The sequence below is a fragment of the Pteropus medius genome, unplaced genomic scaffold (assembly GCF_902729225.1).
Source record: "Pteropus medius unplaced genomic scaffold, Ma_sr-lr_union100, whole genome shotgun sequence".
Taxonomy (NCBI): domain Eukaryota; kingdom Metazoa; phylum Chordata; class Mammalia; order Chiroptera; family Pteropodidae; genus Pteropus; species Pteropus medius.
In genome coordinates this window covers 283613-306057 of record NW_024349800.1, presented here as the reverse complement: position 1 = coordinate 306057, position 22445 = coordinate 283613, and the positions used below count along the sequence as shown (strand labels likewise).

Here is a 22445-nt window from a genome sequence, read left to right as displayed (position 1 = left end):
TGTAAGAGATATACAAGAAATAAAGAGAAAGGAATCCAAGCATAATGCTATGGAAAGTCACAAACGTAGAAGAGAAGAGCACAAGAGATAAAAAAAGGAACAGAGAAGAACTACAAAAATAATCAGAAAACAATTAATAACATGACAATAACTACATACCTATTAATAATTACTTTAAACGTAAATGGACTACATGTTTCAATCAAAAGACATAGAGTGGCTGATGGATTAAAAAAACAAGACCCATACATATGCTGTCTATAAGAGACTCACTTCAGATAGACACACACACAGATTGAAAGTAAAAATGGAAAAAGTTTTTCATGCAAATGGAAATGAAAAATAAATCTAGGGTAACAATATTTATATCAGAGAAAAAAGACTTTAAGACAAAAAGAGCATTTCATAATGATAAAGGGATCAACAAGAAGATATAATTCTTGTTAAAAATCTGTGCACCCAATGTAGGAGCACCTAAATATATAAATGAAATATTGATGGATATAAAGAGAAAGAACAGTAATACAATAGTACTGGGGACTTTAACAACCCATTGACATCAATATGTAGACCATCCACATAGAAAATAACAAGGCAACAGTGGCCTTCACTGACACATTGCACCAGATAGACTTAATTGATATTTTTAGGACATTTTACCCAAAAGCAGCAGAATATACATTTTTTTCAAGGGCACATGGAACATTTTCCAGACTAGACCACATGTTAGGCCAGAAAACAAGTCTCAATAAATTTAAGAAGATTGAATCATATCAAAGAACTTTTCCAATCACAATGATATGAAATTAGAAATTAATTACAAGAAAAAACTGAAAAACAAACATATGTAGGCTAATTGACATGCCACTAAACAATGAATGGGTTAAAAATGAGGCCAAAGAAGATATGAAAGATACCTTAGACAAATGAAAATGAAAACACAATGACCCCAAATCTAAAGGACACAACCAAAACAGTTCTAAGAGGGAAATTCGTAGCAATACAGATCTACCTCAAGAAACAAACAAGCAATACATGATACTATATAGAGAGAACCCTACAGATTCCACTAAAAATCTATTAGAACTAATAAATGAATTCAGTAAAGTAGCAGGTTACAAAAATAATACTCAGAAATCAGTTGCATTTTTATACACCAATAACCATCTGTCAGAAAGAGAAATTAAGAAAAAAAAAATCCCCTTTACAATTGCATCAAAAAGAATAAAATACCTAGGAGTAAATTTATTCAAGGAAGTAAAAGACCTGTACTCATAGAAGTATAAAATACTAAAGAAAGAAATTGAAGAAGACACAAATAAATGGAAGGCTATGCCATGCTGATGGATAGAAAGAATTAACATAATTAGAATGTTCATACTACCCAAAGCAGTCTACAGAGTCAATGCAATCCTTATCAAAATACCAATGGCATTTTTCAAAGAACTAGAACAAATGATCCTAATATGTATATGGAACCACAAAAAAAAAAATCCTGAATAATCAAAGCAATCTTGAGAAAGAACAAAATTGAAGCTACCTGATATCAAACTACACAACAAGTCTATAGTAATCAAAACAGTGTGGCACTGGCATAAAAACAGATACACAGGTCAATGGAACAGATTAGAGAGCCCAGAAATAAACCCACACCTATATGATCAATTAATCTATGGCAAAGAACTAAGACTATAAAATGGGGTAAAGATAGTCTCTTTAATAAATAGTGTTGGGAAAACTGGACAGATACATGCAAAATAATTAAATTAGATCACTGTCTTACACCATATACAAAAATAAAATGGATTAGATATAAGACCTGAAACCATAAAACTACTAGAAGAAAACATAGGCAGTAAACTCTCTGACATTGTTCTTAGTAATACATTTTTGGATATGTCTCCTCTGGCAAAGGAAACAAACAAAATCAATAAACAAATGGACTACATCAAACTGAAAATCTTTTGCACAATGAAGGAAACCAACAGAACAAAAAGACAACCTACTGAATGGGAGAAGATATTCACTGATGATATATCTGGGGAAAGGTTAAAATCTAAAATACATAAGGAATTCATACAACTTAACACCAAAAAAAAAAAAAAAAAAAAAGACAATTCAGTTAAAAAATGGGCAGAGGACCTGAATAGATGTTTATCCAAGAATGATATACAGATGGCCAATAAACATATGAAAAGATGCTCAAAATCACTAATCATCAGGGAAATGCAAATTAAAATCACAATTAGCTATCACCTCATACCTGTTAGAATGGCTACCATCAATAAAACAACAAACAGAAAATGTTTGTGAGGATGTAGAGAAAAGGGAACACATGTACTTTTGGTGGGATTGTAAATTGGTGCAGCCCCTATTTTAAACAGTATAGAGGTTTCTCGAAAAACTAAAATTAGAACTACCACATGACCCAGCAATTATACTTCTGGGTATTTAGCTGAAGAAATCCAAAACAGTAATTTGAAAAGATATATGCACCCTTGTATGATGATGAAGCAAAGATATAGTGGCCACCGTAATAAGGAAGTATTTTGGATTAACAAACAAGGCAGGCAACTTCTTACAATGTAACAAAATTTATTGTAGGATAAATTACCTACAAGAATAGGATTGGAGTGGACGGCAACCTAGCAATCTGCACAGATATTCTCTGTGACCAGATAGTAGTTACCATGAATGTTTTATAGTATAGCTAAAGAACTAATGATTGACAAGAAAAAGGGACAGAGAATGCTGTCCATGCCAGGAACCATACCTTCTGGTGGTCTTCTGATGGATGATTGCGTATAGTTGGCGCCAACACCAGTTTGATATTTATCTCAGTTTTCATGCCATTCTGACCATTGCTGACAAGAATCTTTATGGTTATATTGTGTAACTTTAAAGAACATAGACAGTCATTAACTATAAGGCTTTGATATGCTGACCAAGAATAGTTAGGTTAGTCAGCGTTCACAGCATAAAAAACTTGAACTGAAAGAATTGGGTACAAAGATGGAATCAATCTTATTCGCATCAGTATCTATACACACCTCTGTGTTCATTGCAGCATTATTTACAATAGCCAGGATAAGTGTCCATTTATAGATGAATGGATAAAAAAGTTGTAGTATATATACAGTGGAATATCATTCAGTCATAATAAATGAAATCTTGCCATTTGCAACAACAAATGGCCTAGAGAGTTTCAAGCTAAATGAAATGACAGACAGAGAAAGACAAATAATATGATTTCATTTATATGTGAAATCTAAAAAACTAAATGAACAAATAAAACAGAAATAAACTCATTGATACAGAGAACAAATTGATAGTAGTCAGATGGGAGTGGGGTATGTAGGTCAGCCAAGGATAATCGCCTTCGTGTGCCAGGTGATGGGGCCCCCGGGCTGGCAGGTAGGGCTGCTTGGGGCCCAGAGTCAGGACAGGAAGGCCGAAGATGGTAAGCAGGAGCCCAATGTGGCCTTCTAAGGGTAGGGTACAGAAGTCTGGGCAGAAAAGCCCAGATGTGAGCTAGCAGGCATCACCTCACATCTGTCTGGTTTACTAGCCTGGCAAGTGGTAAGGATCATGGACCCAGCACCTAACATGGAGCAAGCAAAGGACCCTTGCCCTCATGTCTGCCCAAACAGGGAAATTTCTGGAGCCCTAAGAATGGCCAAACATTCACTTCCACAGTCAAACCTCTTGGGTCAGCATCATGTGCATCTGGGGCCGTATAAACATTCCCTCCCTGTGACCCAGAAATTCCAGGAATGGGTCCTAAAGAAACGTTGGTGGCTTTACACAGGGACTGTATTGAGGGGACAGTTCCACACCCTTGTTTACAAGGGAGACAGGAGATGGAGCCAAACCCAAGCACGTCGGGATTCTGAGCAGCTGTCAAGAGAGGGACTGTGATGTGGAGGAATATTTGAAGATCTAAAAACACACTCAAGAGAAGTGTTACGTGGGGTGGTGGTACATAGAACAGAGTATATTTTTATGTAACCAAAAATCATATATATACCTAGTCACAGGCGCATATTTAGAGAAGAGCCTGGCCAGAAAATGTCCTCAAATATTAGCACTGGTTAATCTCTGGGGAGTTAGGATGGTGGATAATTTTATTTTCCTTGTTGTGCACTGCTGTTATTTTCTACAGTTGATACAGTGAATATGTATTACTTATTTAATAAGAGGGAGAGGGACAGTGGAACAAAGAGGTGTGTGGCCTTCCCTGCCCATTTGGAAATTGAGGTAGATTCCACAAATAACCCTATTTTGGGGCCTGTGACAGTCTGGAGCCACCTTGCCTCTGGCTCCCTCACGGGTCATGCCCTCACCCCAGACACAATCTTTAGCTATCCGCTGCTTTCTACAAATAAGCCCTGTGGGCTTTGAGCTGACTCCCTGGGGTGGGGACTACTAGGAGGGATCCCATCACGTGCCACACAACCACCAGTGCCTCCCTTCTTCCCATTCTGTCCCTGCTCTCTATATTTTCTTCCCATTTATTGTCAGGAACAAACAAGGCCATCCTCTGGCTCAGTACACAATAGCTCAGAGCCACCTGTGATGGCCTTAGGGCTCTCCAGTTATTCCCTCCAGACCATCCTCTGGCTCAGTACACAATAGCTCAGAGCCACCTGTGACGGCCTTAGGGCTCTTCAGGTATTCCTTCCAGAAAGCACAGAGTGCCAGGAATTCTTAAAGCAGCAAATATGTGCTTTTTAAAATTGCACAAAGCTACACATGCAATAAAATTACATAGAGACATGAATGTATGCACACACACACACACACATTCACATGCTCGTGTAACTGGTGAAAACTGAATAAGCTTGTTGGACTGTACCAACTTTGGTTTCCTAGTTTGGATGGTGGACTATAGTCATGCAAGATGTTATCATTGAGGGAAGCTGGAGAAGAGTGCATGGAAACTCCTTGTAATTTTTATTTTTCAACTTTCTACAAATATGGTTATTTCAAAGTAAAGAGTTAAAAACAACAACAAAAACCAAGATGCAGAACATGCACCCAGAAGTTCTGACTTAATTAGTCTGGGTTGAGGCCCAGGCATTAGTATTTCTTAAAGCACCCCATATGTCTACCATATAGCCAGGGAGAAAAACACAGACCACTCTTCTCATTCATATTCAATAGAGGGAAACTGAGGCCAGAGAGAGGGAGGGATTTTCCCAAGGCCACACATGTACTACAGGAGGAAGGGAATGGCTGCCCTAGGCCTTGGTTTTGCCTGCTGCTTCAGGTTGGGGCTGTAGGCTGGGGCTGAATGAGGGCCGGGGCGGGGGGTGGGGGCTTGTTTTTTTGTTTGTTTTAATGTAAATTTTTATTGAATAGCATCAGTAAAAATTGTGTAACCAGTTGGATCCTAAAACAGAAGATGATTAATTCTCCAGGACCCCCTCCTGCCCCTGCCAGTCACAACCCCAACCCTTCCTGACTTCCTACAGTACAGAGGAGTTTCTCCTGTTCTTGAACTTTGGATATATGGTTGGGTGCTGGTTAGAATCTGTGCCAGGGAACAGGACTGGAGCAGCTAGTTCATTCTGAAAGAAAAGGAAGTGGTCTCCCAGGAGCCTGATAAAAATAGGGCTGGGGTGGGGAAGGTGGAGACTGAGAGAGCATTCAGGGAAAAGACTGTCCACAGTGCAGTCACCTTGTCCAGAATGGGCTGTTTGTTTCCTGAGCCTGTACTGAAGGCCAGAGGAGGAGCTGGAGCTCTGCCAAGCTGACCAAGAGCTCTGTGTTCACAGTTCTGGTCCAGGGTCCCTCAAAGATCCCGGGGTCCCCAAGCAGGAGGAAATGAAACAGCTCCAGCAGGAGGTATAGAGGAAAGAATTTGAACTTAGGGCTGAACAAGTCACCTCTCAGAGCCCCAGTTTCCTCATATATAAAATGAGGATTTTATATATGTGAATAAAACAAGTATCTATTAAAAGAGTAATAGAAATATTTAATTTGTATACTGTTGTATCATACATTAATACAATCTCTATTGTTTATGTAATATAATTTAAGCTATATTGAATACTATATTAATCTTTTAAATTTTATACTAGTCATAGCTGCCGTTTATGCAATTCTGACACTGTTCTAGGTGCTTTAAATGTAGTAACCTGTTTAATTGTCTCAAAACACTATGGATGAGGTACAGAGAGGTTCATTAACTTGCCCAAGGTTACACAGCTAGTATGTAGCAAAGCTGGAATCTGAACTCTGGCCCATTTGGCTCTACAGCTCATGTCTTAAATTTTAAGCTCTAACATCTCAATATATACTATTATATATAATAATAATAGCTATATAAGTATCTTAAATAATACATACATGCACTAGCACTTTCTGATTCACAGAACACTTTTTGTGGGCAATATCTCATGGCAATATCTGGAATGGGAAGGAGGGAAGGCCTGCCTTGCCAGCCCTGCCCTGTCCCCCTCTGAGAAAACAGTCACCCATCCAGAGTGGGCACAGGACAGTGAACAGTGCAGGAATGTGACTGGAGGACATCCTGACACCACCCCTCACGTCTCCTTTTCTTTTTGATCTTTGGCAAGACCTGTTGACATAGGCTGAGTTGCTGAGCCTACAGTGTGCTGGCACCAGGGGTTGCACTCTGGCTCCAAGGGAGGCAAGCCCATCTGCAGCCTCTTTAGCTGGGCTTGGAGAAGGGGGAGGTGGCCGAGTCAGGGCCTGGTTCTGCTGAATGTGGGGTCCGGCAACAAGCCATGCTTTAGTTGGACAGGAAGTAGCAGAATAGCAAGTCATTGTGGGGACATGGAAGGAGGGGTCTCCATCAAGGCTCTAGTGAGGGTAAGTGGGGAAACTGACGCTTAAGCTCAGATGACCCATGTCAGGCACCCAGTGTTGACTCAGAATGGCAAAGCTCATGGTGCCAAGCATAGGCCACACAAAGCAAGTGCCCTGACCTCTGAAGTGTTGAGGTAGGGGAGAGCATGCGGGGCAGCTACAACGGGGAGGGGTGGTGTCCCATGGGAGAAGGCAGCAGAACATCAGATGAGAGGTGTAGTCCAATGACACCACCTCCAGGAGTGTTCTGTGTTGTACAGCTGCTCCCCAGAGGGGAAAAGATAGGCAGTGCTGGGGGTAATCAGGCCTCTGCTTAGTGGAAGGCATGCCCCAGGCCCATAGGCTTAGGATACTGGGCATGCTGCCAGGCATAGCAAACAGAGGCTCTTTTTTCTCCACAGTTATTCCAGATCCATTATTTGCCTCTATGAGTGATCTACTGTTACTTATTCTCTTTTTATAAATGAGGAAACAGAGGCAAAGGGAGGTGAAGGGACTTAACATCAACCATGGCTAATTGAGGGTGGAGTGGGATCTGGCCCCCAGGGGAGCCGGTTTCAGGCCCAGATCCAGAGATAGGTACAGAGTTTCTCAACAGGGGCTCTGGGTTCCCAGGCATGGAGGTGGTGGGCCCTGCCTGTAACCTGAAAGAACTCCGGGGCCTCTTTGGGAAAGAAGCATGGTTGTCTCAAGCCAAACACATCTGAATCACAATCCCCACCCACCTCTCAGAGCTGTTAGACCCAACCATAATGCTTCTTCTCTGATCCTCAGTTTTCTTACCCATGAAGGGGAAAAAGGGAGCACTCCCTCCTCTCTTCTGACTTCACTTAACATCTTTGGCCCACAGTTTATAGTAGGGGACAGGATCAAAGGAGGCACTGTCACAGCCATGACTGGTCCTCACTGCGGGGCCAGCAGTGACCAGGACACATGAGGCCCTGTCTTTGGGGAGGAGGCACTAATGGGAAGACATGTAGTGAACAAGCAAACAGACGAATGGCTCTGAAAGAGATAAAATTGAGTGGTAGGATGAGAGTATTGAGGGGCTTGGGGAGCTGCTATAGATAAGGAAGGCCTCTGTGAGTTGAAAAGTTATTGTGAAATGTGGTGATTGGGAACACAGCATTCGATGCAGAGGGAACAGAAGGGCCCTGGGTTGCGAATGAGATCGGCATGTTGTAGAACAGTCAGATAGCCAGGATGGTGGGTAGAGGATAAAAGGAGAGGAGGGTAGGGAGTCAGGGGACAGCTCATGCATGGGAAGGGGTTGTCTGTGGCAGGAAAACTCATGAGCAGAGCTGTCATCTGGCAGGCCCAGACCTCAGTTGGATTCAGGCTATATCCCAAGGTGGGTCATTCAGCTATGACTACAAAGACTTTGTCTGGGAGACTCCTTGTGTGACCTTGGACCTCGGCTTCCCCATTGAAAAGAGAGCAGTTGGACTTGATGTTGCCAAGAACCCCTTGTGACCGAGTCCCCTGAACTGTGTATGGGGTAGAGAAAGGGCAGCTTCTTGGCTGACTTTTCAGAGGGAAAGAAAGCACATGGTTTCCTGCATGTGAGGGCGAAATGCTTTTTCAGGGCTGCCCACCTACTCCAGGACCTGTCTGGGACCACCCAATGTGGCCTGAGCTGGCATGGCCCCAGGGGCATTTGTTGTGTAAGGGGACATCAGTAACCCTTTCTCATTCACTTTCGCTACCTCAGGAGCTCCTTGGAGACTGGAAGCAGCCTCTCCACTGACCACTGCAGGTACTGTTGTTCCCTCTCCTCCGGAGCCCTTCAGGGACCACTGGGCCCATGCTTTCCATCTGTACCTAGGATAGGCCCCAAGCAACCATCAGGGGAATTAGCCCCACCATTTGACCCTAAAATTCCCCAGGGACCAGGTACTGCTGACATGTCCTCTGAAAACAAGTACAGCTAAGAGTGGTCCCCTGAGACCAGGACTCAGCTAAAAGTCCCCTAAGAACCAGGGCTCAGCTGAAGGTCCCTAAAATACAAGAGGTCAATTCAACATTCCCAAATACCAGGGTTCAGCCAAAGATCTCCTGAGGACCAGAGCTCAGCTGAAGGTCCTATGAGGACCAGGGCTCAACTGATAGTTCTTCTGAGATCCCAGGCTGGCGGTCCCCAAAGGGCTGGCCTAGAGCAGCCCAAATGGGAAGCCCATGGATTCTATTGGTTTTCTGACTGTATTTGGTGGAAGCGGCAGTTGTCTGAAGGTCTCTGCCCTCATGTGCCTTTTACCTTGATGGTTCTATAAGATGTCTTCAGAAGAACACATTCTCTGTTTTTACAAGAAAGAATTAAAGACTGCAGCATAGAGGAAGGCCCCTGGATGGAAGCAAGAGGTCTCTGCTCAGTCTAGTGGGCAGGAAAGACAAATAACAGGCAGCTGGTCTTGGAGTAAGGCTGGCACAAGGGCCAAGCCGATGCAGTGGTGTGATTCAGGGAGGTGGGGACATCTGTGCTACATTGTAGAGGTGCCTAGAAGTTGGCTGGGAGTGGGAAGTGAGGGGCCCACAGGAAAGGGCATATTTCTTGAGGACCTGTGAAGAGTGGACATGACCAGTGCATGGAGAGCAAAGAGCACGGGAGGCAGAGGGTCATAGAGATGAACTCCGAACCCCTGAGACTGCATGAGGCTATAGGCAGGGGCAAGGGAGTGGCCATCAGGGCACTACTTCCCTAAGCCAGCTCAGGGTTGGAGAACAGAGAGTATACACATGTGCTCACACGCATGTGCTCACATTCTCATATAATCCTGTACGTGGACACTCCACAGCCACATATAATAATAGTAGTTCTGTATGTTTGATGAAAGCTGGCAGTGTCCCACTTCTTCACAACTACATAATAAGACTGAACTATTATTAACTCATTTTACAGAAGTCACTGTTCAGGATTCTCAGCAGGTGAGCAGACCTGGAATTTGAACTCAAATCCTGGTGTGAACACAGCCCAATGCTACAGCACACTCCTCACCCATGTGTGTACACCTCCTCATACCTCTACTCCTTGTATAGTCATTGCTCAATCACATATACACATAGACTCCAGAACATATGCACACTCCTTTCCTCATTCAGTCAGACTCTTGTACCATCACTCTTACACATGGGCTCATACACCCAGGCACCCCTGCTTGGCTGGCCCATGGTGCCCAACAGATGTGTGAGTGTCCATGGCAGGATGGGCTGGGCCCAGGGTGAAAGGTTCATAAACTTCTCAAAATAGCTGAGCTCCTGGCTTCTCTGAAACCACCCACATTGCAGACAGCAGTCCTTTCTGCCAGCTGGCCAGTGGGTGCCCTGCTCAGAACCAAGCTGGGGAAGGCTCTGAACTGACGAGAGGGTAGGGGGTCTCTTTTCCCAGGATATCTGTGTACTCAGTAGGAGCTGTCGCAAGTCCCCTGCCCCCTCAGGTTTAACTCAGTTCACTATCAGCTCTCACCAGACAGGGCAGGTGGTCATGTTCAGGGAATGGCCATAGTAACCACCATCCCTCAAGGCTGGGCACACCTCATCTTGCAGCCAATGACTCAGTGCCATCTCAGCACTGGAGGACAGGGCTAGGGGCAGAGCAGAGACAGCAGGACTCCTGGGCTCTGCCTCTTCCTCTCTTTTATTCAGCCATTGTTTCCTGAGGTGCAGGTCACTGAGGATGCATGGTGAACAGTCCTGCTGCCTTTTTAGAGTTACTCTGTCAGGCAGGGGGACAGGCAGCAAACCACAAAGGAATCAGTTTTAAATATAATGTGTCAGTTGATGATAAGTGCTATGAATAAAACTCAATCAGGGGTAGAAAGTGATGGGAGGGCGATCAGGGAAAGCCTCTCTAAGGAGGCATCATTTAACCAGACAGCAGAAGGGAAGGGGGATGAGCCACGTGACTACTTGGAGGAAGAACATCCAGGCACTGGGGACAGCCTGTGCAGAGGTCCTGAGGTGAAGCATGCTTGGCCTGTTTGAGGAGTAGTAAAGAGACAGGTGCTAGATGGGATCTGCCGCCATTCCTGCAATCTCACCGTTACATGTGTCCTAACTTCCAACCTCTCCAACTCTGCCTTGGGACATAGACAGAGCTGGTCTGCATGTTTCCATTGCATAGATGAAGAAAACAGATCCAGAGACCAGAAGAGTTTTGGTGCCAAACCCAGGACTAGGGCCCAGGGCCCCCACATAACCCCTTCCAGCACCACCCGGTCTCTATGCCACTGGCTTTGCTGCTTGTGAGGGCCTCTGAGAAATCCAGCCCTTGAGTTTTGGTGGAGGCAGTACCACATGGTCAGGCCCCTCCTGCAGAGGTCTTGGAGGCCCTGTTCATAGCTTGGGAATTCAGAAACAAAGGTCTCAGCCATTAATTGCCTCCTTTCAAAGACACAGCCAGCTTCCTCTGCCACGATCGTGACAAGGAAGCTAATGTCCTTGTTGGGGGAAAGGGATGGGGTGGCACTTCAGGGTGGCTGGCCCAGCCTGTGCTACCTTGGCAAATAGGCTCATCACCTTTGGCAGATGACTGCTGTTGTCCTCCTTCTCCACCTGCCCTGTGGTTTGCAGCCCAGTTATTGGATGACTCATCTCGCCCCAGTATGGGGCATCCTGTGTCTATCCTGGGCTCATTCCAATGATGCTGGGCCTGCCCTTCCCCCTCATTGGGCTTCATGCTCCCACTTGTACAAAGGATGCTCGGAACAGACCATTTTGAAAGCCTTTCCTGTTCTAGCCATCCACAACAGGGTATTTCCAAGGGAAAATTACTTTCTAGAGCAGGGTTTCTCAGCCTCAGTACTACTGACATTTGGGCCTGGATTATTCTTTGTGGTGGGAGCCGTCCTGTGCACTGTAAGGTGTTTACCAGCATCTAAATGTCACTAGAGGCCAGAAGCAGCTCCCTCTCCAGCTGTGACAACCTACAATTTCTCTAGACATTGCCAATTGTGACCTGGCAGGGAGGGAGTGGTAAATTGCCCCTGGTTGAGAACCACTGCTCTAGAAGCAGCATGTTTGCCCATGAAAGACTGAGGAAATACCCTCCCGAGGCCAGTAACTTTAATCTTTGGCTTTGCCCAAGCTCGGAGCTGGAATCAGGTCCCCTGATTCCTCACCAGCCCTTGGAAGCCCTTGCTCAGCACCAGATCCCACCTGAGGCCCATGTCTCCTGGACATCATCCCTCACGCATGAGGATGTGGTTTTTTTGAGCCTCTGTTTCCTCATCTGTGAGCAGAGCAGGGTTAGCGAGGCCTCCTCATACAGATGCAATGGGACCACAGCTTTGTCAATGATGTTGAGCAAAAAAAGGGACCTGAAGTAGTAGAGAGTGCTCTAAGACACTTTAATTCTGCTAACATCCTCATTCCTTCAACAAATGATGACTAGGCACCTTGGGTGGGCCAGGCATTGTGCTGAGCTTGGGGATGGGCCTGGAAATGTTCGTGCTGCAGTTGTGAGGGTGAAGGTAGGGAAGAAGTAGTAAACAAGTAAATAAACAGGATCATTTCAGAGGATGGCATATCCAGTGGGGAAAATCAGATGGAGTGGGGATGAAAGAGGCTCATAAAATCAGGAAAGGCTCTGAAGAGATGTTGAGGTACAGTCTGATACTGGGAGGAACCCTCTGGCAGAGGGACTGCAAGGGAGGCCTGAAAAGATATAGTGAATTAGAAGACATGTAGGGGGCTAGGGTCTGGGTGTCGGGCACCCCGGAAAGGTCAGACGGTTAGCAAGAGCCAGGTCACGGAGGGCCAGTTGATGGATCAGGCCTTTGTTCTTTATTCTGAGAGCAGCAGAGGGCCACATGAGGGTGTGGAGCATAAGAGTGATATCTTAAGGTCTCTGCAGCTGACATGTAGGGAATGGTAAGAGGGCCATCAGAATGGAAGCTGGGGACCTACCAGGATGAACAGGGAGACAGGAGCTGGCCCCAGTTGTTCTGCTCCATCATCTGTGACTTCCAGGTCCTTGAGACCACGGTCCCACCCAATTCGTCTGTAGTTCCCCTGTCTCTGCCCAACAATGCCCCTAGCTGTCCACAGCCCTCAGCCCAACAGCTCTCCTCCCTCCCTTGCTAGCATCGGGAGTCCCCTCCTGGCAGCCAATGAGCGGCTGCCGTTGAGGTTCCATTTTAGATTTTATCAATGTGTCTCTGTCACCCGGGCAACCATGCAGGGCAGCACTGTCAGTCTTTCTCTGCTGCCTTTCAGAGCAGAGCTGCTCCTACCCACACCATGTGGCTACATGGTGAGTTTTTGCTCATGCGGTCTGAACCGGGATTCCATCAAACGTAACTGGCAGACAAGGCTGCATTTGTTTGTCATCTTACCCTCTCCCTGCTTTACCCGCTGGGTCTTTCCAGCCTCAGCCACTCCAGGCTAGAGAGGTGAGTGGGCGACTGTCCAGCAAGGTGCTCACGCAGCCACCAGGTCCCCAGGGCCTGGTTAAAAGAAGGGGCTTACAGAGCTGCTGTCAGGAGCTCCAGCATCCAAGACCCCCAAGATGATGGGCCAGGGGCCCCCACAACTTGGCATAGCCAGGGCTGCCTCAGTTTGCCCTAGAGATCCCCAGAGGATCCCCAAGAAAACACCAGCCTCTAGAGACAGCAGCAGTCTGAGACTGCTTGGGAGAGCCGCATGAACGAGCTGCTGGGCTTTTGTGTGTGCTGCTCTTTGTATTGGAGGCGTGTGCTGTAGGAGCTGGCTGGCCAGGGCTAGGCCATGTGAGTGGGGCCTCCGTGGCAGGGACCAGGGCAGGCCAAAGCGGCTAGCCCCTCAACTTGCATCAGCCCCTCTCCAAGTCTCAGCAGAGGCACCTCGGTGGTCTGGTGGCTCGAGACTGAAAGGTGAAAATGCTCAAGTTCAAGGCCTTTTGCCTGGATTACTGGCAGTTCCTGTGCCTGCAGCCGCTGCATGGAGTCTATAAAAGGTATGTAGACCCTCTGGGGAAGATCTCTACCATTAAGGCAAAGGGAAGGTTCACCGTGAGCCTGCCAACTGCAGGGCCTCTTCATCTTGGCACAGGGTTCCTGCTACTGGCTAAAAACAGTGGCAGCATTGGCTGCAGGTCACTTTACAACTCGGCTTAATTGTACCATTTTCTCCCTCCAGCCCTGAATTGATAGGATCTCTGTAGAGAAGTGGTCGCCCCAGAGTGCTTTATGGCCAAGCACTGTTTCATTGTTCCTTGCTGCTAAGATCAGCCCTGGGACGGATTTGCTACCAAGTAGGTCTGCCCCATAGGTGGGCAGTCCTGTAGGTCCAGAGGTCCCTGGCCTGGCCCTGCCACAGTATGCTCCCTCCAACATTATGAGTGGCTCCTATGACTAACGGGTTTGACTGCATCCCCAAGCAGGGATTTGAGGCTTATTTTGGGGAGGCAGAATGAGGGGATCCTTGGTCTGGAAGTCAGGAGAGCAGAGTTCAAGTCCTTTCCTTTGTGCTGAGGACAGGTCATCTTCCCTCTCTGTGCCCCAGTTTCCCTGTCTTTAAGAATTTGGGCTTGATGATGCATAGTGGCATTTGAGGAATGTTCCCTGAGGTGTTGTGGGCCCAGATACCACAACCCAAATGTTAAGAAACCTGACAATATCTTCCACATGTGTGTTCTCTCCCCATGCACACCTTCGCCAAGAAACCTTGGTGCCGAGGCTATCAGGAAGGGCATCACAGAGCTGTTGCTGTGACAGCCTTCAAGGGCATGTAATGACAGACCTTGGAGGAGGGAATTAGAATACCAGCTATTCTGAGGGAATTAGTTTTTCCTGATTTCACACTCTGTGAAGTCTACTGCTGTTAGTATTTTAGCAGTTTCAGGAAAGTGTGGGAGCTTTTCTCTTCCAGTGGGCTTTTTCTGAAAGGGCAGACACAGAGGATCTCATGGTAGCCTCAGAAAAAAAATTCCAGCTCTTGGATGGGTGCCCGGGAGAGAGGCCATCCTGCATATCTGATTATCACCAGCCACATCAAAGCACTGGCTGGTGATAATCACTGCAAGTGACTGGCCTTTCACTAGTACCCCATATAGCCCCAGGGTGCCTGGAATGTTCATATAGCCCCAGGGTGCCTGGAATGTTCTGGCTATTAAGTATCTGCTGAGGATAGGGCATTTTACCTGATTGTTAATCCCTACCACAAAAGAGGCATTAAGCCCCCACCTTTAACAGGTGAACAGAGTGAGACCCAAAGGCAGACAGCCAAGTAAGTGTGGCCACAGGATTTGAACCCAGGTCTTTCTTGGTCCAAGATGGAATTTCTCTTGAGCACCCCACAGCTTCAGGCCATGCAGCGTGCCAGGGGTCCTGGGGCAGGAGGGACGAATGAGGCACAGCCCCACTCAGAGTGGCTCAGCTGACCAAAGCAGGAGTCATGACAGAGGAGTGGGACTATATGTGAAGCATCTGGAGGAGTTGGCTGGGCCGAGAAAGGGAAGATGGGCGTTCCAGGCAGAAGGAAAAGCACATGGCAAAAACCCAGAGACTTTCAAAGGCCAGGTGCATTCAAGTGGTCATGAGAGGCCATGGAGTTAGGAGGGACACTGGAAACTAGAGTCCAGGACCAGGGACAGGACTTTGTGCTGCACAGTGGGGAGCCCATGAAGGGTCTTAGGGAGGCAGTGGAAAGTTAATAGTCACCTCTGGGAATCCCATGATCCCATGTAAGTCCTGGCTCAGCTTCCAGGGGGAATGAATGAGACTCCTCTTTGGCCCCTGCCTACTGTGGAAGGTTCTTATTCAGAGCAGGTCCTCTTTTCTCAAGGAGCTTGCAGCATATAGGAAGAAAGAAAACCACTAATAAACTATGAAAGTTAAAGATGGAGGATGAATAGAGATGGCACAAAGATATCAGCAGCATGAAGGAAGCCATCCGAGAGAAATCGAGGAAGGCTTCCTATAGGAGGTATTATCTGATCAAGGCCTAGATGTAGGAGGAGAAGGATTTCCAGGTAGGGAAATGCAGTGTAGGCAGAGAACATGGCATGGAATGAAGCCTGGTATGGTTTAGAAATGGTCAAAGGTAAGGCTAAGGCATAGGGTACATTTCAGGGGTGAGACTGGAAAGGAAGACAGGGTGGCGAGGATAATGCTGAGGCTCACTGAGCACCTTCTATGTGTGAAGCACCATCTAAGCCCTGACTTTTCACCAACCCCAGGATATGGGGGATGTGAGTATCCCATTACCCAGGAGAAGAAACTGAAGCACAGTGAGGAGAAGTAGTTTGCCCAGAATCTCGTGACCTGTCAGTGGGACCCCTGGGATTGCACCAGGTGGTCTGGCTGTAGAGGCCCCATGCTGCCAGCTGAGGAGCTTCTACCGTGTGCCCAAGCAAATGAGATGCTCAAGAATGAAGTCAGTCTTCTTTTCATCAGTTGGGTTGTTTAGAACCTTGGCTTTATGGCCTGACCTCATCCTGGCAGAGAGCTCAGAAAGTCATTTCTCCCCCAAGTGTTCACGGGCTCACCTATACAATGGGGGAGAGGGCGCTAGCCCACCTCCCATGGCTCCCATGGGGATTGACAGGGTCAATGCAAAGAAAATGCTTAATGCACCACACTTAGTAGAGACTTAAAAATTGGTGGCTGTCCTTGCACAAACAGATCTAACCCCAGGAAGTCTTTGTGGATGGGACTATTTGGCTTTTTTCCTGATGCATAAAAAACAGCAACCCAAAACTTTAGAGTTTGAAAGCGTATTTTTCAGACAATGCATAATTAATCACTTCTAAACACAGGCTATGCCAAGCTCCCTTGAAGCTGTTAATTATTCTTCATTAGTGATCTTAAATTAATGTAAAATAATCCTGGAGCCCTGCCAGGGGCTGGAGCTGGGGGAGGAGCAGAGCTGCTTCTTCCAACTAGAAAACGAAATAAATGTTCACAGGGCATCTCTGCAGACCACCTGAGTGGATATTGACTCTGTAGACCCTTTAGCTTTGGCCCAGAGTATAATGTGGCACAGAGCCCTCTCTCTAGTCCCCAGAGCCCAGCAGACCTCAGAGTACTCTTGTTAATAAAATAGTTCAGGTGCAAAGAAAATGTAGAATAGTGTACCCATCACCCAGCTTCAGAAATAAACTGTTACCAATGTGGTGGATGGTCCCTGTGGACCTCCCTCAAATCCCATGCCACCTCTATTCCCCCCAGAGATAAACCTAAGCTATACCCCTCATTTGGTGTATATATTTCCCATGCACATTTTTATAACTTTGCTAACACAAAGGATTGTTCATGTTTTTGAACTCTAGATACATGATATTATAACCTGTAACGTGCTTTTAAAAATTTTTCAATGTAGTAAAAGACACATAAAAAAAATTGACCATCTTAACCATTTTTAAGTGTTCAGTTCAGTGTCATTAAGTACATTCATGTGTTGTACCACCATCACCCCCATCCATCTGCAGAACTCTTCATCTTCCCAAACTGAAACTCTGTACCCATCAAACACTAACTCCCCATTTCCCCTTCCCCCAGCCCCTGGCAACCACCATTCTAGTTTCTGTCTCTAATTTTGACTACTCTGGGTACATCATATAAGTGGAATTATACAGTATTTGTCCTTTTGTGACAGGCTTATTTCACCTAGCATAATGTCCTCAAGGTTCATCTGTGATGTAACTGGTGTCAGAATTTCCTTCCTTTTTAAGGCTGAAAAATATTCCATTGTATGAATAGACCGCATTATGTTTATTCAGTCACCTGTCAATGGACACTTGGCTTCTTCCTTTTGGCTATGGTGAATGACACTGCTAAAACATGGGCATGCAAATATCTCTTCAAGATGCAACTTGATTTTTTTCACTTAACATTTTATTGATGAGATCAATCCATGTTGCTATGTGTTGTTCTCATCTATTCATTTTCATTGGTGTATAGTATTTTATTGTACAATTATGCCTCAATTTAAATACAGTAGTTCCCTCATATCCTTGGGGGCTTATGTTCTAAGACTCCCTGGATGCCTGAAGTAGATGTCTGATAACTAGAATAGTACTGAATCCTAGTTAAACTATGTTTTTTTTTCTTGTACATACATATCTTATATGAAAGTTTGACATATATTAGGCACAGTATTGTTAATAATAACAACTAATAATAAAAGAATAATTATAACACTATACCATAATAAAAGTTATGTGAATGGCTTTGGGGCAATTGTTAAGTAAAATAAGGGTTACTTGAACACAAGCACTGAGATGCCATGACAGTTAATCTGATAACTTAGAAGACTACTAAATGACTAAAGGGCTAACAGATGGGGAGTGTATACGGTATACAATGTGGATACGCTGGACAAAAGGATGATATGCTGAGTGGGGTGAAATAGGACAGTGTGAGATTTCCTCACTTTACTCAGAACAGTGCTCAATTGAAGACCTGTGAATTGTTTATTTCTGGAATTTTTCATTTAACATTTTTGGACCATGGGTAACTGAAACCATGGACAGTGAAACCATGGATAAAATGAGACCACTGTATCTGTTATGCTGCTTATATGAGATGGTTTCCCACTTTTTGATGTTACAGACAGGTGAGCATTCTTGCACATATCTCCTTCTGCACATGTGTGGAATTTCTGTAGGGTCTGTACCAGAGCAGTATACAAGTATCTCCAGCTTTAACTGGGCTTTTCGAAATTGCTTTTCCAAGTAGTTGTAGTAGTATGCATCCTTACCAGCTTTAGGTGAAAGCCCCCATGTCTCTGCATGCTTACCTACACTTAGTATTAAAAGTCAGATGATATTTTTAATGTATAAAGGAGAGAAAGATGAAGAGAGGAGAATAGAGGCCCTCAGAGGCCTCACTTACCTACTCATTCACCTGCTGATTCTCACACCGTAAATGGTATAAGACTCCATCAGTAACTATACTTAGCATCAGGCATTCTGAAGTGGAAGGTAAGACAAGCATGTGCTGTTTCCTTGGTCTGAGTAGTTCCAGGTCCTCCATGTAAAGGATTTTCAAGGGTGATTGTAACTCTGCGTATTCTCTTATCTCATAAACTGACTTTGAATCCTCACTTCCAAGCATGATGTGGATGCCACTGTCTAGTATCAGATGTTGGACTAGCTCAGATTATACCAGTTGCCAACTTATTTCCTGATAGGTAAGTTCCACAAACCACTTCCTTTGGCAATAGCCAAGGCAGATGTATCTAAAATGCAGGGTGAAGACACTCAGTTTGAGAAGAGCTCTTAAACCATGGCCACAGTAAGTAAACTCAAACTGGCAGCTCTGAGCACATAGCTCAGGAAGGTGGACAGGCAGAGATTCTGGGTTAGAGGCTACAAGGGTACCCCAACACACATCAATGCCCTGGGCCCCAGCTCTCAGCTGGGAAGTGCAGTACAGTGAAGAGTGGCTCAGCAGTGGGCACCCCAGAGGCTTTGTGACTTGAGGGAGCAGTACAGGCTCTGAAGTCAGGCTTACTGGGAATCCAATCTGGCTAGTCCCTTCGATAATAATTATTATTATTATTACTCACTTTCGTTGAGTGTTTGTGTGTGCTGAATGCTTTACATGTGGTGTTTCTGTTAATCCTCACAAGAGCATTATGAAATAGATACTATTATTTTTCTCAAATTTCAGACAAGGGAATAGAGGTCCAGAGAGGGTAAGTGACCTGCTTAAGGTCACAGAGATAGAATGTGATCAGTCCAATCCAAGTAATCAACTCTACTAATTTGCCCTGCCTTGCTTGTTATCCACACTATTTAACACTTTCTCTGTGTAACCGTTCCACTTGCTATGGCTGTGAAACAAATTACTGCAAAACTTAGTGGCTTAAAACAATGATAGTGTTTGTTTTTCCCATGGATCTGCAATTTGAGTGGGGTCTGTTCTATTCTACACCAGATGGTGCTTCTTGAAGACTTGGGGCTGGACTCCTCAGAGGCCTACTCATTCTGCTGGCTGTCAGCTGAAGCACTTACATGAGAACTCCCCATGTGTCCTGGGCTTCCTCACAACATGGAGGCCAGGTTCCCAAAGCAAGCTTCGAGAGAGATATAGAGAGAAAGAAGTAGAGAGAGAGAGAGGGAGAGAGGGAGGGAGAAGAGCAAGTCGAGGGCATGCTACCTTTAATGACCAGGTCTCAGTAGTCACATAGCATGTTTCTGTTGAATTCTATTCATTGGAGTATCACAAAGTCCTTCCCATGTCCAAGTGAAGCAACTTAGACTTCAGCTCCTATCAGGAATGACAAGGTCTGGTAGAGCTTATGGGACAGGAGATGCATTATTGCCATCTTGGGAAATAGTCTGCTATGGTGACCATTCAGATCACTTCTTCACTGTGACCCTTATGTTTGAAGCTGAAATGGGCTTAGGAAAAACACTTTAATGGGCACTGGAGCTCCTGGGACACAGCTGATACTTAATAAATGGTGATTTTCTTTTTATTACACTCTTCCCATTTAGAAAAAAAAGTGCAGCTTGCTGCCAGTATTCATTTAACATCATATGTGGGAATGCTGCATTTTCTAGGAGTTGACTATGGTGAATGACACTGCTAAAACATGGGTGTGCAAATATCTCTTTCAGCGATCAAGAATTACTATATTTTGAATGGAAATATCACTACTAAAAACAGAATGCTTTAAATATAATGATGTCATTTGTTTCCAAAGACTACCGATATACTAGAGAGAGGCAAAAATAATAATAAAAATGAGATATTTTAGGGGGTAATGTTAGGACTGTAATTTGTGAGTTATCTCAGGGTACACTGCAGCCACAAGCACCTCCAGCAAGAATTCTCGGGCAAACAGGAAAAAGGTTAATGAAATAAGTTCAAAGAAAGTATGGCTATTATATCTTAGTAAGATCTCTCTGGTGGGTAGGTGGAGGGAGGGAATGGGTGTTAAGATCATGAATATTTTATTCAGGGGAATATTCTTGCTGGGACAAGACCTTACGAGGCTTTCCCTGACAAACACTTCCTGCTTTCAATAACTGCCAGACTTTGCACGTCAGATTAATCCATATTGAGTGACTGTCTGCACCTCAGACATGTCTTGGCAGTGGATGGATGGGTCAGCCAGCCTGGGGAGGGCCATGCCAACCTGGGGGGCTCCAAATGCCCAGCCAACTCAGAGGAGGAAACAGCTAGGCTCAAATGCTTATGAGCTGAGCACCTTCTGCTGTTATGGGGTCTTGTGTCCCCCAGAATTTATATTTTGATGTCCTAACCTCCAGTATCTCAAGGTGTGACTGTATTTGGAGATAGGGCCTTTAAAGAGGCAATTAAGGTGAAATGAAGTCACTAGGGTAGTCCTAATCCAATATGACTGGTGTCCTTATAAGGTGAGATTAGGACATGCACACACACACACACAGAGGGAGGACCAGGTCTAAATGTTAACTTTATATGTCAACTTGACTGGGCCAAGGATGCCCAGATAATTGTCTAAACATTATTCTAGGTGTGTCTGTGAGAGTGTTTCTGAATGAGCTTAACATTTAAATTGTTAGACTGAACAAAGCAAATTGGGTGGACCTCATCCAATCAACTGTAGGTCTGAAAAGAAAAGGCTGAATGGAACAATTTACATAAGAGTTAACACCACCTGCCTGACTGCCTTTCATCTGGGACATCAATTTTTTCCTGCATCTGGACTCAAACTTGGAACATCAGCTCTTACTGGGTCTTGAGCCTTTTGGCATTTGGACTGGAAGTATACCATCAACTCCCCTAGAAGTTCTGGAGTTCAAGATCTCTAACTTGCCAACTACAGATCTTGGGACTTGTCAGCCTCTATAATCACATGATCCAGTTCCTTATAACTAATAAATATATATGCTTATGCATGTATATGTACACACACATACACATATATCCTGTTGATTTTTTCTCTAGAGAACCCTAATATATCATGTAAGGACACAGTAAGAAGATAACTGTCTACCTGCCAAGGAAAGAGGCCCCAGAAGAAACTAACCCTGCAGACACCTTGATTTCAGTCTTCTAGCTTCCAGAACTGTGAATAATTTTTTTTCTGTTGTTTAAGCCTCCCAGCCTGTGGTACTTTGTTATGGCAGCTCAAGAAAACTACCATAGAATCTCTCTTTCTTCATCCATGAAGTGGTATAAAGACCCATTCCCAGGTTCATCATGAGACTCTGTTGAGCACAAAGTATATATATGCACACACTCTGTACACTCAGTAGAGCCTATGTGTCTGGTGTTTGGTGGTCAGGACTAGGATTAGTGTGAGGCGAGTGAGACATTCACCTCGGTTACAAAATTTAAGTAGGCACCAGAAAACTCAGCAATCAAGTAAGCAAAATGTCAAAATTGTACATAAAGACAGAGTGTTGTTTGATTTACAATTCTGTGTTATTATGTAATGAGAATAGTCATTTCCAAATGGGCTACAGTTTCCTGGCCCTGCAACCGTAAGTGCCCTGCAGGGTGGGTTTATGAAGATTCACAGTGATGTGCAAATAGATTGGGCAATGTAGGGCAATAGATATAATCTTTTAAAAAAAAATATTTTAAAGCTTTATTAACTCTTTTTACTTGGTTCAGAATATAGGTGGTTATTTTGATAAGTGTATAGGGTGCACATTTTTCCTTTTGCATCAGGCTCTGCCCGGGGCTGCTGCTGGCCCT

At 44.9% G+C, this 22445-nt stretch overlaps 1 protein-coding gene across 5 annotated transcripts in view; it reads left to right on the top strand.

The window, feature by feature from the left end:
- Positions 1-22445, top strand: part of IQSEC1 (IQ motif and Sec7 domain ArfGEF 1) — a 385819-nt gene that overhangs the window by 238821 nt on the left and 124553 nt on the right. For 4 of the 5 annotated variants that reach the window (XM_039886575.1, XM_039886580.1, XM_039886570.1 and 1 more), the window contains exon 3: positions 8546-8590. The exons of the other annotated variant lie outside the window; for it this stretch is intronic. In XM_039886575.1, coding sequence (XP_039742509.1) covers positions 8546-8590 — 45 coding nt within the window. The remainder of the gene's footprint in view (positions 1-8545; positions 8591-22445) is intronic. 5 annotated transcript variants of the gene reach the window in all.